General features: G+C 33.6%; 1 protein-coding gene across 1 annotated transcript in view; it reads right to left on the bottom strand.

Annotated features, from left to right (window-relative positions):
- Positions 1-2,973: 2,973 nt before the first annotated feature.
- Positions 2,974-17,029, bottom strand: part of LOC144963347 (fasciculation and elongation protein zeta-2-like) — an 83,487-nt gene continuing 69,431 nt past the window's right edge. The window contains exons 5-8 of the mRNA XM_078897294.1: positions 16,223-16,482; positions 15,452-15,527; positions 13,655-13,720; positions 2,974-12,121 (exon numbers count right to left, since the gene is read on the bottom strand). Of these exons, the coding sequence (XP_078753420.1) occupies positions 12,105-12,121; positions 13,655-13,720; positions 15,452-15,527; positions 16,223-16,482 (419 nt within the window). The 3' untranslated portion in view covers positions 2,974-12,104. The remainder of the gene's footprint in view (positions 12,122-13,654; positions 13,721-15,451; positions 15,528-16,222; positions 16,483-17,029) is intronic.

Below are 17,029 nucleotides of genomic sequence, written 5' to 3' on the forward strand. Positions count from 1 at the left end.
GAGCCCTTCTATAGCGCTTTAGCTCGTCTACTTGACTAGGGTGGGGTTCTGACCTCCCATAGTGTGCAGGGAGGCACTTACTGTGTCTTCTATTTTCTATATATCTGTTTTCCAACTTGCAATTTTGTCTTTGTCTTGGAATGAATATACTTGGTTTTGTCTTGGCTGAGAGGGAATTAATCGAATGTATAGTTTTGGGAGAATTTTTTTTCCCCTTGTAAATCATTTCTCATTATCCGTTACCTATTGTCTTACCTTTTCTTGGGTGCTTTAAGTGTAATTCTAGAACTTTTTACTCTCCCATTTTCTTCCTTTTTACTGGCGCTGATATGATCTTAATGTGTTGCAAGCGCCGTAAAACCCTTGTAAACAAAACATGTCTGGTTTGTGTGGGACCCCATCTATAGTGCTTCAGCACATCAATTTGATATTGAGCTGTGAATGCTCATACATGACAAAAATACTTACAGCCTGTTTTTTCTTCTATAAATTGATTTCGATGATTTGAAGCATTGGTCACAAATGGTTTTAGTTTTAGGTTATGGGAATGCTGGACTCGACAATCCATCACTACCTTTGCTTTCTCCTCTTTCCACTTTTCAAACATTTGTTCTTTCTGTGTAGCCTGAATTAGGCCTTTTGGCTTTGCCCATGTTTTTTTCCCTACACGCCATCTGCCCTGCCCTTCCGTTGAGCTGTGAGTGGATTTCAGCTGGTCTTGAACTAAGACGGGTATAGGCAGTTTTTGAAACTTGCTTCTCTGTGCACTTCTATCTGAGCTGAGGCCCCCTTTGTAGATTTTTCTTTCTTGTGTGCTTGTCTTCCTTATTTTAAATGATGACATTTGTGTCGCAATAGCTGTTGGTTTATCTCCCCTGAGGTCACTAATGCTGTTTTCTTCTGACACTATGCTACTTGTGTTTTCCTTCCCAATGTTGCTGTTGTGTCTTGGAATGAGATGACTGGATCTTTATCCTGACCGGAGTCCTTAACTGAAGGGAATACTGTTTTAAATAAAATATAAATCCCTTTATTAATCCCATTGCGGAAATTTGTCTCTTGGGTCTATTTCAATGGAAGACTGGATTAACACAGGCGTCAGCCGCTGTGCAGCGCCGCAAATTGAGCGAGGACGAGGTGACTTGCTCAAGGACACAGCGTAAGGCGGCGGGTGATCAAAAATTCCGGGTGTACGAAGCAAAGACCGTAGCGGTGACCCCTTTGAATATATTTAGTAAACATTTCAATGTATTCCTCTTAGTCTTAGTCTTAGCATGATGTTGTGCTTATGTCTGATTGGGACATAGGATATCGCTCAAGTTACGCGATAAATGGTGTTACGTAAGCACCCTTCGATTTGAGCGACACCTAATGCATCTTGTACTTAATTAACCCTCTCGTGTTCAGATTCTTTTTGGGGGAGTAGATAATGAGTTCCCTATATGGCCATGTCAATCATGTAGACATCCTTTGATGATATAAGCCTACTCTTTGATATCTGTAGTCGCCTTTTCGTTTTCTACGGTCACTCATGGCTAAACTCCGCCCAGAAACGATTTCATAGGTCCGTCCATCACCAAATTTCAAACTTTTGTTCTCGTGAGTTCATAAGTTTTTTGACCGAAGAACGATTGGCTACTGAGCATCTTGACCCTTCAACGATTGGTCGTTCTGGCAGCTCACGTGTCAACAGCCGTCAACAATGAATTGAATCATCGTCGATGCAGTGGAAGACGGCCATGGAATAGTTGCGTCACATCGCCACGTTGTTGAATAAATTATCCAGGCATCGTCGATAGGTAAAAAAGCCAAAAAGTATATCACTGATCTCGTCTCATTGAGATATAAAGAATGATATAAAAATCAAGAAAATCGGCCGATAAATAAAAAAGTTGCTAAAAAAAAGCTAAAATAAACAAAAGCAATTTTTAAAATCAAATTTATTCGTAAAACAGTTGGTTTTCAACCGATTTTTATGAAACAAAGACCAATGTACTTCTTTTTTCAAGCTGATTTCAGCAATGTGACTTTCAAATTCCTCAGAATTATATTTTTTACTTTTAGATTTTAGCTTTTAGGCCTACTCAATAAGGTGTTATATTCCTTGCATAACAATAGCGTAATACATCGACGGGGAGAAGCGTCTTTGTTTTGGCCAGCTGGATAGATAGCCTGTGATTGGTCGAAGACTTTGAGACCCTTGATTCACAATTCTACACGAACGGACCCTGGCGGTCTATCAAAGAGGTGTTACAAATTTATTTACCGACTATTTTTCTTGGTGCTAAAATTACAAAGTAATAATTTCGCATCAGAAAATATAACTCTGAAGTTCCTATCTCTTTATTACAATAAAATTGATACCTCGAATGACAAAATCGACCCACAAATAAGGGAGTTATAAATTATTCATAATATTTTTAAAAGTTTACAATAATTGTCTTCAAAGTCATTTTTCATCACCAAAGTCGTAATTTTTTACCGATTTTTACCAAACAAAGTGCAATGTCAATGATTTTCACCCGCAAATAAAATAGGATTTAAATCGCAATTTCTGAAACATATTTTCTTTTCTGTCGGCAAATTTATAAAAATCAAAGCTGAAAACACCCTGCGGCAGTGACAGGGCCTGTCATTTCCTTCACAACGATTGGATTTTACTTACTGAGGCCAGTCTTGGCTACCCCGCCCATGAATATTATGTCGTCGGTTTTTGTCGGGTTGAATCTTAAAGAGTTAAGTGTAAGGTGGTATGTACATGTAGATATCTCGAGGAAACCATGCGCTGCATTGATAGTGATAGCACCGATTTTTGCAGGTTTGTGACTGTGATTTGCCTCTTACTTTGTTAAGTTGATGTTTTCTTAAATAAACTGTACGGTTCAACGACAGATTTCACGTTGGGAGACTGGGGTATACAGTACAGTAGAAGGAACGATATTGACGTCACTCAACTTCCCAAACAACAAGGCGTGACATGACATAGCACAAGGTTTATTTATGCAAAAGTAGGAATCTGTAATATAATAGCAGATCCCTAAAATTAAATACACAAAGAGCATAGAGTATAACATACATATAGAGCCTACAATATACAAACATTCATCATAATATTATGGTAAATACTGAAGTAACATGCCTGCATACATACATCCGTACATGCCACATATATAAGCAAGGAACTTCAGTATAGTATAAGTATATGTAAATTAATATTATTGAACTTGCCTCATGTGTGTGCGCGTAGCTAAATTTCTTAAGTAAAAAAACGAAGTCTAAACCACTGATATTTATTATAATAATTGTAACAATGATAATAATAACAATAATAATAATTATAATGACAAGAACCTACGTGTAATGTGAAGTATGAACACAATCCTTGTGTAAATAGAATGTAATCTGTGCATTATTATTATATGCCAAGGTGGAAATCATTTGATTAATCTTTACACACTTGACGTTACACAGTATGCTAATTCACACACGTGTAACAACTGACCTTGATATCTTTACTATACTTTTATCCATCATCAATGGAACACACTCTAAATGCAACACACTCTAAAGAGAACAAAAACTTTTGGACCAACATGAGGTGTTGGCTTTAAGCAAAAGTTGACTTTAGGAGTGTTGACCTTATATTATAGTTATAGATTCCACTGCATAAGTATAAGATCTTTCAGATAAGCGCCGCCCCCCATCCGCCCCTTCCTAAACTTTACGTCGACTGCTACATACTTAGGTGTACATTGTAATTGTACAGTTTAGTACATCTTATGATAAATGTTCAATTTTATGCACATTTGATCATTAATTTTGTTTTTAAAGTATTTAAAGATCTTGTTTTCAATTTACGGATTGATTAATGATGACAGCAGCGCAAGTTTGGGTGGAAATAAATGACACAGTTTGGTGGGAATAAATGACCCAGTTGGGTGGGAATAAATGACACGTTTAAGTGGGCATTGAATAAATGACAATAATGGACAATGTTTTTTTATTTTCTAAGATTGTGCATTTTGTTTTGTTTGAATGTGAATCTGGCGTATGAAATGAAATGACTAGACTAGCAACCATAACGTGCTATAATCAACCAGTAACTGCCATACTCTGGATACACACGTATTTTTAAAATTTGGCCAGAAAACTCCCAGATTTGAGAATTTTTGCCATGATGAGAGTCATTTAAATCGATCAATAATTTGAAGGACTTATTTTCTGGCCAAATTTTTAAATACGTGTTTTTTTTCCAGCGGCAGTTTATTGGTTAGACAAGATGTATCTATTATTTAATCATGATCTTTTCGTAGTGTGGAGAACATCAATTATGATTGAATGAGGAAAGATGGGATTTTTTCCCTCCTAATCCTAAATTGAATAAACAAATGTAAGACTGGAAGGCTTAAACTTTTATCATAATATTAATAATAATAATAATTTTAAAAAGATTTAAAAAAAAACACAAAAACACAATACTGATGTACAATGCCTTTTAAATTTCTAGCCAGAAAAAAAAAATTGTGGCCAAAATTGTTTATTCTTTCAAACCAAAATTTTCCTTCATACAAAACCAATCGTGACTTTAAAGAGTAAAAAATTCTTAAATCTTCCGGCTAAAATGTTAAAAGGCGTTTTGTCAGTGTACACCAGAATAGATAATGAAAACTAGTAGAGGATAGGAATGATTTACAAGTATAAATGGCGTCGTCACATTTTAAAATCTAGATCATCTAAGCGTACAGATCTTCCTAAAACCATTATAACAATAACAAAAGTCTTTATTTGTTTATGTGGAAACATAACGTACTTCTACAACCTATTTTATAGTTATAGTATCATGGCATTGTTTCAATTCAAATCCTTGTAACATAAAGAATTCTCGCGTACTATTACCATTCATTTAGTGTGTCAACTTTATGCTCTATTATTATACACACCTAATCTATTTCATTGCGGAAAATGTTAAACATGCACACAATAAGAGAATATCATAAGATAAGGTTAAAAAGATATCATTAAGTAAAAGATATTTCTCACGCCACACTTAATTAAAACTACCACATAGAGATGTGTGAACATTACCGTGTAAATATAAAGCATTATGTATGTACTTTGAATATATCACATTGTAACTGAATGTAAGCTGGTTTTTGTATTATGGTGGATTGATATAATTCCAGTTTTCTTATATAATAACAACATACACACCGTGTTATTATTATGCAATTTAAAAAACATGAATAGAAATAAAAAGAGGTTATATTTGGACTTTAACTTAATTAAATGTTTGTCATTGGCATGATATTAATAATAGGATGCATGCAGTTTGACGTAGTTGGTTCTCGTACTCGCTACCATAACTGCCTATCTATATTATAAACTATTTTTTCTTTCTGACTACATACGTACGCACATATTAAATGAGAAGTGTGATGATAACAATAATGATAACAATGACAAATAGAGAACATAGAGAACATGTTGTACGTACATATAAAAAATGAGAAGTGTGAAAATAACAAACAAGGACAAATAGATAACAAACATGTCGTGAAGACCAATCAGATGAAGCTTCAAGAGTAGAAAAATGGAATGGAGAGTGTGAATGAAACAAAAGGAAAAAAACACATACATTTGTTTTGTTTTGTTTTTAAGGGATTTACGGCGCTTGCAACACATTCAGGTTATATCAGCGCCAGTAAAAAGGAAGAAAATGGGATAGTAAACAGTTCTAGAATTACGATTAAAGCACCCAAGAAAAAGTAAGACATAGGGGAACTGGTTCAAATAGGGATCAGATGTAGATTCCAAGAGCAAACCACCAATGTACTTAGTTTGAGATCACCTATAAGTCTCATCCGGACACAAGCACAAAATCCAACAAAGAGGAATACACTCAAATGCTTACATTATACATTAAAAATAACAAACATAATAATACATAACAGAGAGATGATTTACAAGGAAAAAAATATCATCTCCCAAAACAATAACTATGCATTTGACTGTTTCCCTCCCAGCTAGGACTCAGGCCAGGACCAGGACAAAACCAAGTAATCCCTTTCCAAGACAAAGACAGAAAGCAAGTTGGAAAACAGATATAGGGGATAGAAGACACAGCAAGTACCTCCCTGCCCACTATGGGAGGTCAGGAACCCCACCCAGAACAAATACATTGAAATGGAAATAAATATGATAATTTACATTTGCTATGTGAGGAGCAGTGGGGGCTGCCTGAAGCCTGGGATTGTAAAAACACTAAAAATAAGGTAAAAATGGAAAGGCTTTGGATAGGAACAGTACAGACAATGGGCGTTTTGGGTACAACCCTTCATCAGCAAAACAATTAACAAAGAAACGTTGAAAACGAATAAAATGTAAGAATTTTAGTATTATAGAGATGCTTAACTAAAATTCTGACTATATTTTGTTTTATTTGTTTTCAACATTTCTTTGTTTATTGCTTTGCTGATGAAGGGTTTGTACCCAAAACATCCATTGTCTGTGCTGTTCTCATCGGAAGCCTTTCCAGTTTCACCTTTTTGTTAGTATTTGCCATGTGATTGTTGTAGTTGTGAGAATAAATAAATTATTTATCTTTCTTTTAAAGAGTGCAGGTTGAAATACTTAACCACTGGGCATAGAAAACAGCAAAGTGTACACGAATATGACTGACATTTTCCAACTTAATTTGTAAACTCGTATCTTTGCAAGCTCCCTTTGTTTTTGGAGATGTTTGACTCTCTCAATGTCCGTTCACAGTGATAGTGATAGCAACCATTGTTTCCTTTAAAGACCATCCTCCCACAAACAAAGCACAAAAATTACTTCAGAAACAAAACAAAAACAACCTGATAAAGTGACAGGAATTGTTCCACTTCTACGCAGATCACACAATTCAATAGTAAAACAAATAAAAAAGGAGACTATGCGTTTAGCATTATTCATTATTTACATTAGTAACAGGATGATAGTTTTGTGTAACACTACTATACTGTTAAAATATACATATAATATATATTTTAAAGTGAGAAGACATGAGGGTTAAATATAAACTTATTAGTAAAGATCACAATGGGAAGGGGGACGACATCCAGTCATTCTACGGAATATTGGCTGTGATTACAACTGCAATGGGACTTTGACAATATTCAAACATTTTTTGGTTATTTCTACTCATAAATTCTTGATCCTGCCGTTAACTTACACCTAATAACACCTTTCCTTTTTTATATATACATCCTATTTCCATTGTATTTTTATCTTATTGTGTAAATTATAACTCGTCTGTACAAAAAATTTCCTTTTTGGGATGCAATAAAGTATTATGATTATTATTATTATTATTATTATTATTATTATTATTATTATTATTATTATAATACTTTATCATCATCCTTGTGATCTACAACTTGCAATCGAATTAGTATTAGGCCTTGATTCATCACTTCGTCTTGACCAAAATAATAACAGAAAATATCCATTCCTTACCTGATAATTTATAGTGAAAATTTTCGATATAAGCAAAAAATTCGAACATGTATAAAAAAGTATTAACATTTTTAATATGTTCAATATACATTATCAGAAACAGGTATTAACAACCTCAGTAAAATCGGATGTCATCTTTTGAGTTTGCTTTTCATTTGTGTTAACCCCTCCCCTCCCTTACCTCACTCAACCCTAACACCGAATATATCCGTAGTTTACCCGGGTTACTTTTACCCCATGCCTTTGTATTTCATTTTTCCGAGACAAATTACAGGCCTAGTTTTAATTTTTTTTTTACCTGTTAATGATATTTGAATAAAACCTATCTATGCACATGCTCATTTTTAATACTTTTTTTTTTCAATTTTGAAAAGTAGCAAAAATCTCTAGGATTGAGTGAGTTAGTTAAAGAAGAAAAACAACCACCCCCCCCCCCCTAAAAACAACCTCCAACAAAAACTGCCTGCCATAATCTCTGCCAATCTATTATATATTTATATCAATGATCATCGCCGACACCACAGTCCACCAAAGTCCCATTGCAATAAGTATTACACAAAAGGTTAAGATCACAGAGTTAGGAGGTAAAAATAATTCAAAATTGTTCAAGAAAATAAAAACAAACAACCAAAAAGCAAGAGAAACCAAGCATCCATCAAAAAAAAAAGTAGAAACATTGGATGGTTAAGATATTCATGATAATAATAATAATAATAATAATAATAATAATAATAACATATTTACATATTTATACCTTACACAGTAAGACAATACAATGATATAACGATGATATGGATTTGAAAAGTTTTAAAAATAAAATTACACAAAACATAAAACTTTTCTTAGCGTTTTCATTTTTATTCTCTGATAACCTTTTACAAGACAGGATTCAAAATTACTCATATTATATGACATGATAAACCTGTCTTATTGTATATCATTGTATATATATATATATATATATATTGTATATATTGCAAAGTCCCAGGTTTGAGAGTTTTTGCCAAGATGAAGGCCATTTAAATTTATCGATATTTGAAGGACGAGTTTTCTGGCCAAATTTTTAAATACGTGTTTTTCCAGAGTATGACAGCTAACTGGTTAAAAAAAAACAAACACAAAACAAAATTATCAAGGACTAAGAAAAGTATTAGATATTATAGCAATACTTAATACTTGAGGCGAGAACAAATACATGATATTCATATACCCCACCATGATGAGTTTCATTACATTTCAAGGAAAACATTCAAGTAGCACACCAACACTTGTATGATTTTGAAAAGCCCTCTCGTTTTCTCTGCCACTACTTTCTCATGCGGTAAAATTCAAAATCGGGTAGTATCTTTCACAATGAAATACTAAGCCGATATGATGATGGAAGCACGATTTATCATTTTGACACAAATACCCAAGCCAAGATGGTCTATGATCGATAAAGTTGAAAAAGAGAAATGGGCATTACCTTAAATTATGATGATGAATATTTCATTACAATAAACAAACTTATTCACACTAATTATCTTCATCAAATTGCAATCAAGTGAGAAGAATAGTAGCTACTTGAAATACTGATTTACATCCAATGCCTTATTCTGCTGTACTCTGAAAAAAACATTTATTTAAAATTTTGGTCAGAAAACTCGTCCTTCAAAAACTGAATGATTAAAATGAGATGAATCTTATCATGTCAAAAAAACTCTTAATCCTGGGACTTAAATGAAGTCCCGGGTTTGAGAGTTTTTGACAAGATGACGGTCAATTTAATCGTCTGATATTTGAAGGACGAGTTTTCTGGTCAAAATTTTAAATGTTTTTTTTTTCCCCAGAGTACGGCTGTATTATTAATAGTCATAATTTGAAAATATTCTCACATTTATTAATTTAAAAAAAATTAACATGGCCTCCTAATATCTTAATTAGAAAAAGAAAAAAGTTCAAAATAAAAATCCGTATCTTAAAAGCCACAAGACTGATAGAGCCAAATTTTGTTGCATGAAATGTTTGTTTCAGATTGGGCATTGATTTAACGTTTGACGAAGCTAGCTACTCAGTGGACAGAGCTATCATAAAAAAAACCCAAAAAAACACTCCTGATATTTTGTAATGAATGCAAATTCCCCTGAAAACTAAAATTTAAAACAAAGACGTATAAACCCAGCTTGCGTTGATTACAAATAAATAATACAATATGCACACACCACACTTGATATCTTTCATGATAGAATGAATTCACATCCAGCAATCAACAGATGGACATGATTTGTATATTTGTTAAAATCTTTTAAGAGAGGAAAATAATTTCTTTTTAAAAATGGAACAAAACAAAACAAAACAAACAATTTATTTTGAAAAAGGACACCATACCCTTTAGTTCTCATAAAAATATTTGATTTTCTACTTTGTATATATGTATATATATATTTAATTTTGTTCGAACAATTCAACTAAACTCTGGTTATTTCAACTTCGTGAATTTTTCTCAATAAATATCTTTTATGTAAATAAAATGATTTTATGATGGCACTCTTCAATTTACTTGAAGATTTAAAAAAAAAAACAATCTAAAAAAAAAAAAGACCTAGAAAAAAAAAAAAAAGAAAAAAAAGACCTAGAAAAAAAAGACAAAATGAAATATCAACATAAAGCCAAATCTCAAAAACAAAAACAAATATTAAGTACATTTCTGCTTATAAAAATAAATGATTAATTGGTATGACACAATATCTTTTTATAACAAAACTTTGATTGACAAATCTACTTAAAAATTGGTACAAAATTCATTATTATAATCATAAAGTAATAAAGAAAATATAAAAATAATGGACATGACATTTTCATATTAAAAAAAAAAAAATAAGAATAAAAAAACAACAAAAATAAATCATTTAAAAATCAATTGACGAAATCAGTATCGTATTCAATTATCAAAATTGTAAATAATCAAAAATTGACAATAGGTATGGGAGGGGTAGTGGTGTGTATTTGATTTTCAAACTGAATCGCAAAGAACAAAAAAAAAAAAAAAAAGAAAAGAAAAAGACATCTTTCCATTATGATTAGCAACTTGAAACCAAATGTAAACATTGTTTGATTATTTATTATGAGACAGTCGTTTTATCAGAATAAGCTAATATCGCGTATCACAAGATCTAATTCTGTTTATTATTAATTTTTAAAAATAAACATCTTCATTTCATCATCGCATCCGTTACTATAAACACATTCTGAAATTATAATTGAAGAAAAATGAACATAAATCATGTTGTCTGAGGAGGCAGTGATAAAACTTCAATGTTACAAAATAAAAAATATATATATTGTCGCCTAAATTGGAGATGGGTGCCCTTAAGAGGAATACTATGTTATTACATTTCGAATTAACAATATATGGTAATATCTCTCTAAGTGATTAATAAATTAAATTAGAAAAGGGCTTAGAGCATGTCGCAAATCTTGGATAAACCTTAAATAAATGCTGTTTTCTTCCTATTAAAAAAAAAAAAAAAAGCAAACATTTTTACTAAACGTTAGATCTTAGATTTAGTCATATTTCAATATTAAAAACGAATGCAATACCAAAATTTTAAGGAATTTAGTTTAAATTGGAGAAAATCCTACATCCACTCAAACTTTATTATTAAGAACTGATTCCTCTATTAGGTTTAAGTTCACGCTGCATCCACAACCATTCACTATTTTATGGCTGGTGACATAAAATGAATAATAATGTAATATGTGTAAATGCAAATCTATTTTTTAAATTAAAAACACGTATTACCCTTGTAGAACAACTCAGCGATATTTTCAAACATTGCATAATCACACATTGAATCACTCTCCGCTCCAATAAAATATAATCATTTCAAGCACAAAGTGCATAACAATTTATATTAACTCACTCAACCCTGACACAGACCATATCCGTAGTATACCCGGGGTTACTTTTACCTCATGCCTATTTAGTACATTTTTCTGAAACAAATTAAAGGCGTAGTATTAGTATCAAAGCTAATGTTTTTAATTTTTACATGTTAATGGTTGTTGACTAAAAATATCTATGCACATGCTCATTTTTAATACATTTTTTCCAATTTTGAAAAGTAGCAAAAATCTCTAGGATTGAGTGAGTTAATTAAACATTTAAAAAATTGGACGCATACTCTGATTCTTCTACATTCAAATCTTGCAAACGAAAAAAAAAAATATTAATTTGGTTAAAAATAAAACCCAAGATTTAAAAAAAAATGTTCATAAACATATTACAGTATATAAAAATGATGAATAATATAATATATTCTTTAAAAACAAAGAGAAAAAAAAATTGCTGCATGATCTTGCGCCTTCAATTCCTCCATACTGATGACTTGTGGTGGTGATAGTTAGTGACACAGACTTCATCGTGTGATTTCCACTATTGCTGCGATTGATGATTTTTATAAGCTTGATGGAAATGGGTAAATGGGTCAGGATAAAATGTTCAGCACAAAAAATGAATGATTTCTCCTACAAAATAATTAATTATCCATCCAGACGAAGCAAAGTTTTTCTCTGTACAAGTGACTAGTTGCGTTTGTCTTTTCTAAATTTGTTCAAGACTCTTTTTCTCCTTATGTTGGACACAAAACTGGGGATAGAAAAAGATAAAACCAATTCAAATAATTATACTTTTTAAAAACCCAGAACAAAACATAACTAACTATTCACTCAATATGATAGCAAGTGAAAAAAAAAACCAATCACTTTTATATTATTATGACAAGTTACTATTCTTATTCTTTTTCTTCTTCCTTTTAAGTCTGTAACATCAATTTTGAAGATTTCACAGACCACAGGATTTTTCTTTCATTGGACATGTCCTCTTGAAGACCTGAGATGCACATTCCTCCCACCAAATCCAAGCCTCAGTAACACACTTTATAGACATATGGAACACCTACAAAAGATGTCTAACTTTTACGTCATGGCACAAGACTGAAGGGCTAGAGCTCAGGTGGTCGCTGGTTCGGATAAGTAAGTAAGTTCATTGGACATGTGAGACCATTCCACTGCCTTAATGTCGATGGTAGCTCCAGCTACAGAACTTGATTCTTTTCTTTGACTCGATAGATCTTGTTGACAAGGAAGGTTTGGTTGTTTTTGTTTTTAAGGGTTTTCCGGCGCTTGCAACACATTTAGGTTATATCAGCGCCAGTAAAAAGGAAGAAAATGGGATAGTAAAAAGTTCTAGAATTACAATTGAAGCATCCAAGAGAAAGTAAGACATAGGGGAACTGGGAACAAATAGGGATCAGATGTAGATTCCAAGAGCATACCACCAATGTACTTAGTTTGAGATCATCTATCAGTCTCATCCGGACACAAGAACAAAATCCAACAAAGAGGAACACACTCAAATGCTTACATTATACATTCAAAATAAAAATAATAATACATAACAGAGAGATGATTTACACGGAAAAAAATATAATCTCCCAAAACAATAACTATGCATTTGACTGTTTCCCTCCCAGCTAGGATTCCGGCCAGTGCCAGGACAAAACCAAGTAATCTCGTTCCGAGACAAAGACAGAAAGCATGTTGGATAACAGATATAAGGGGATAGAAGACACAGTATGTACCTCCCTGCCCGCTATGGAGGTCAGGATCCCCACCCAGCAAGGAAGGTTTGGTTCCTTAGATCCTATATTCAGGACTTTGGACCATTTTTGGATCATCTGATGGCAAATTGTTTATTTCTAATGTTATTTCAAGTCAATTTTTCTATTTTACTCCTGGAAACTATGAATTTTTGAAATTTCAAGTTGGCAGTTTTGGTTAATTAGGGTTCAAGGGTTACCTTTGTGCGGCTATGTGGTCTTGTGTTTTGACACCCGTTTTCGGACCGGAAGGTCCTGGGTTCGAGACTTGCTCGGCGCATAGTTGAGCCCTTGGAAAAGGCTCTTTACTCACTTTCTCTCACCGTACTCAGGTGTGAAATGAGTACTTGGCCGTTAACAGTGTTGTCTCTGTCAAAAAAAATTGTAATATCGCCTAACAGGAATCATGTCCCGTCATACATGTTAAGTGTTGCTGTTGACCAGGGACCCATTGTAAAGCGCTTTGAGCATGTTTAGTGGATATTGCGCTATATAAATGCTCTTTTTAAAATTGTTTTTACCTTTCAGTATGTAGTCGGTCAGCAGAGTAGGAACGTTGGAACTGTCATCGAGAATGGCTTGGAGTACTGTTAGGACAAAAAAAAAACAATGAGCAAAATCAAATATCAAAAATAAGGGGCAGCGTGCCTCAGCGGTACGGTCTTTACTTCGTACCCAAAAGGTACAGAGTTCGTGCCTCAGCGGTACGGTCTTTACTTCGTACCCAAAAGGTACAGAGTTCGTGCCTCAGCGGTACGGTCTTTACTTCGTACCCAAAAGGTACAGAGTTCGTGCCTCAGCGGTACGGTCTTTACTTCGTACCCAAAAGGTACAGAGTTCAACCCGTCTCGCGGTGTGGCCTTGAACAAGTCACCTCACCCTAGCTCACTTTGTGCGCTGCACTGAGGCTGACGCCTGGGTTATTCCAGTCTTCCCTTGGAATAGACCCTAAAGACAAATTTCCCCTTGGGGATGAATAAAGGGAATTTATTTATTTATTTATAAAACCTTTACGATACGAGATTTCAGGGAGGAATCAGGGGTATGGCAGAAGTGTTTTTAACCCTTTGTAGGCAGGGTTTAACTTCAAACTATAATAATATATGGCATTTTTATACCACTGTGGGTATCATGGCACAGTGGTGAATGGTCTTTGCCTAATACCCAGAAGGCATAGAGTTCAACTCCCTGCTGAGCTGTGTGGCCTCGAACAAGATATCTCATTCTAGCTCACTTTGCAGTATTTAACTGCGGCTGATGCTTGGGTAATTCCAGTCAGTCTTTCTGTGGAATGGACCCTAAAGACAAGTTACTCCGTTGGGATAAATAATGGAATTTATATATTTATTTATTATATCTAAGTCTCTAAGCGTTTCACATAAATGATGATACAATGTACAAAACAATATAATTGTCTATCTATGGTCGGTGGATCAAAACTTTGAAGTCTACATACGAGCTTTGTGCAAGATGTTTTATTTCATTATCGGTGGATCAAATCTCAGATGAAATCAGGTCTGATCCGCCCAAAATAAAATAAGACAAGGTGCGCAAAGCTCGTATGTAGACCAGAGTTTTGATGCCCCTATCGTGAAAATCGGGACTTCAGAAGTTTGATCTGCTGACCATCGATAAAAAAACAATGGATCACATCGTATTCTATGATTAGTGCTTTCTTGGTGAGATTGGTTAGGTGTTGAGTTACAGTAATTGGATTCAATAGTCTGATGTCACGTCGCCCAGCAATGCTGGCCATCGTGGTTCTAAACAAAGAAAATCGGTACTTTTTATTCTTCATGCTGGCTAGAACTTTTCATATGTCTTGTGATCAGAATGTGTAAAAGTCAAAACATGATCAGATTTATAATGATTTTTTCCCTCTGGATACGGATGTATGCTCGTCGGAGAAATATTTCATGAGGGCATTCGCCATTGTTCCGATATTTTAGAGCCAGTTACTAAGTTACCATGCGTCATTATGAGGGAAGTGACGTTATGGCTGTTGAAGCGTATTGTCAAATGAATGAAATTCAGTCTCATCATTAAAGAATTAATGTTGGAGAAGTTGTGAGGATAAAGTAATTCAACATCATTTTCAATAATTCAATGAAATATGATTTTTTTTCCCCTGTGGTACCCTAAATTATAATATATTAAAATATCTTTTTTTTTTAAGAGAGAGAGAGAGAGAGAGAGAGAGAGAGAGAGAGAGAGAGAGAGAGAGAGAGAGAGAGAGAGAGAAACAGCAAGAAAGGGGGATAGAGAGAGAGAGAGACAAACAGTGAGAGAGGGGGGAGAGACAGACAGAGTCCACATACTTTTGATATATATCTGCAGCTGTTCTGAAGTGGGAGGTCCCTGACACGGATAATAAGGAATTGCTGTCGTCAAAAACTGGAGAAAGAAGAAAAGTTGAAAATAGTTTTATAAAATATTCACCACTTATCGATTTGCGGCTTTTCAGTTTTACATAATTACTGGTGTCTCGGAGTTATAGCGCAATATACATTTTCAGCATTATTCGTATTATTAATTTTTAAAAAAAATTTATAAGATAATCTAGAAAACCATAATAAACAGTATAGTAAAGCCGACATAATACCGATTCAAGTCCATGGTGGGTCACATAGCATTTGGACACATTTTTCACAATCACAAGAACACCAAGAAGAATGAATGACTAGAGAGACAGGAATTTGTGAGTTGTGATGAATTTGTTTAACAGTAATAAACAAAAATGAATATAGCAGCTTTAAAAAAAGATCAAAATACCAAACACGGAACGTTTCGTCCAAGCCTTTTCTTCTACAGAGATGACCTACCATATTTCTCTGTCATCGACCTGGAATTCAGCATTAGTAATGTATTTCTGTATTTATTGTTTTTGTTGTTGGCTGAAGAAGGGTTTTGAGCACGAAACGTTCCGTGTTTGGTATTTTGTTCTTTTTTGAAGTTGTTACATTAATTTTTGTTAATTACTTTTCACAGTCCACAGCTTCTAGCAGCTTAGTATCACTTTGATAAATTTGTTATGAGATTTGCTTATGTGTCACAATGTGACATTTACGTCTTCTAAGACTTGAACTCACATTGCCTCCAGCGTCGGTGGGGCTGGCCAATTCCTTTGTAAATCCTTGCTTCTTCTTCTTCTTACGATCACTCTGGCACTCTCGTCTCTTCTTCTGGATGGTTAGCAGCAGAGAGATGAACTGGTTCTTTAGCTCTTTGTCGTACTCTAACTCGTCGCGGAGGGCCAGCTCTGTCACAAGCATTTCGGAAAGTTCCTTTGTCGTTCGGTCGTATTCGGCGACAAGCTCGTTCAATTCAGAGTTGGTCATATTTTTAAAATCTGTGAAACAAAAAGAAAGAACGAAAAAGAAAAAAGTCAAAAACATGAAGGTGAAATAAAATCAACGGAAAGCTGGATAAACATGAGAATAAGATTCAACATTGAAATAAATAATAATAATAATAATAATAATAATAATAATAATAATAATAATAATAATAATAATAATAATAATAATAATAATAATAATAATAATAATAATAATGTATCTTTATTGTCCTAAAAAAAGTGGCAATTTGTTATTTGGTTACACATTTATAACAATACAATATTGACATAGACAGACTCACACAGATGCACACTAGTAACAACATAGTAGCCATCGAAAAAAAAAAAAAAATCTGGCATCACTGACAAAATACATAATTTTCATTTTTATCAGAAACTTTTATCTTAAATACAGCTCAGGAGCACAAATGAGCTAAGGCGGGTGACTTGCTCAAGGCCATACAGCACGGTAGAAAGTAAAATTTGGTATCTTTCCAGTACAAAGCAAAGAGCATACCGCTGAGTAAAGCTGCTTCATAATGAATCCTGATTTTAAAGA

Source organism: Berghia stephanieae, chromosome 1 (genome assembly GCF_034508935.2).
Source record: "Berghia stephanieae isolate SIO BIC M18660-M18661 chromosome 1, UCSD_Bste_1.3, whole genome shotgun sequence".
Lineage (NCBI taxonomy): Eukaryota > Metazoa > Mollusca > Gastropoda > Nudibranchia > Aeolidiidae > Berghia > Berghia stephanieae.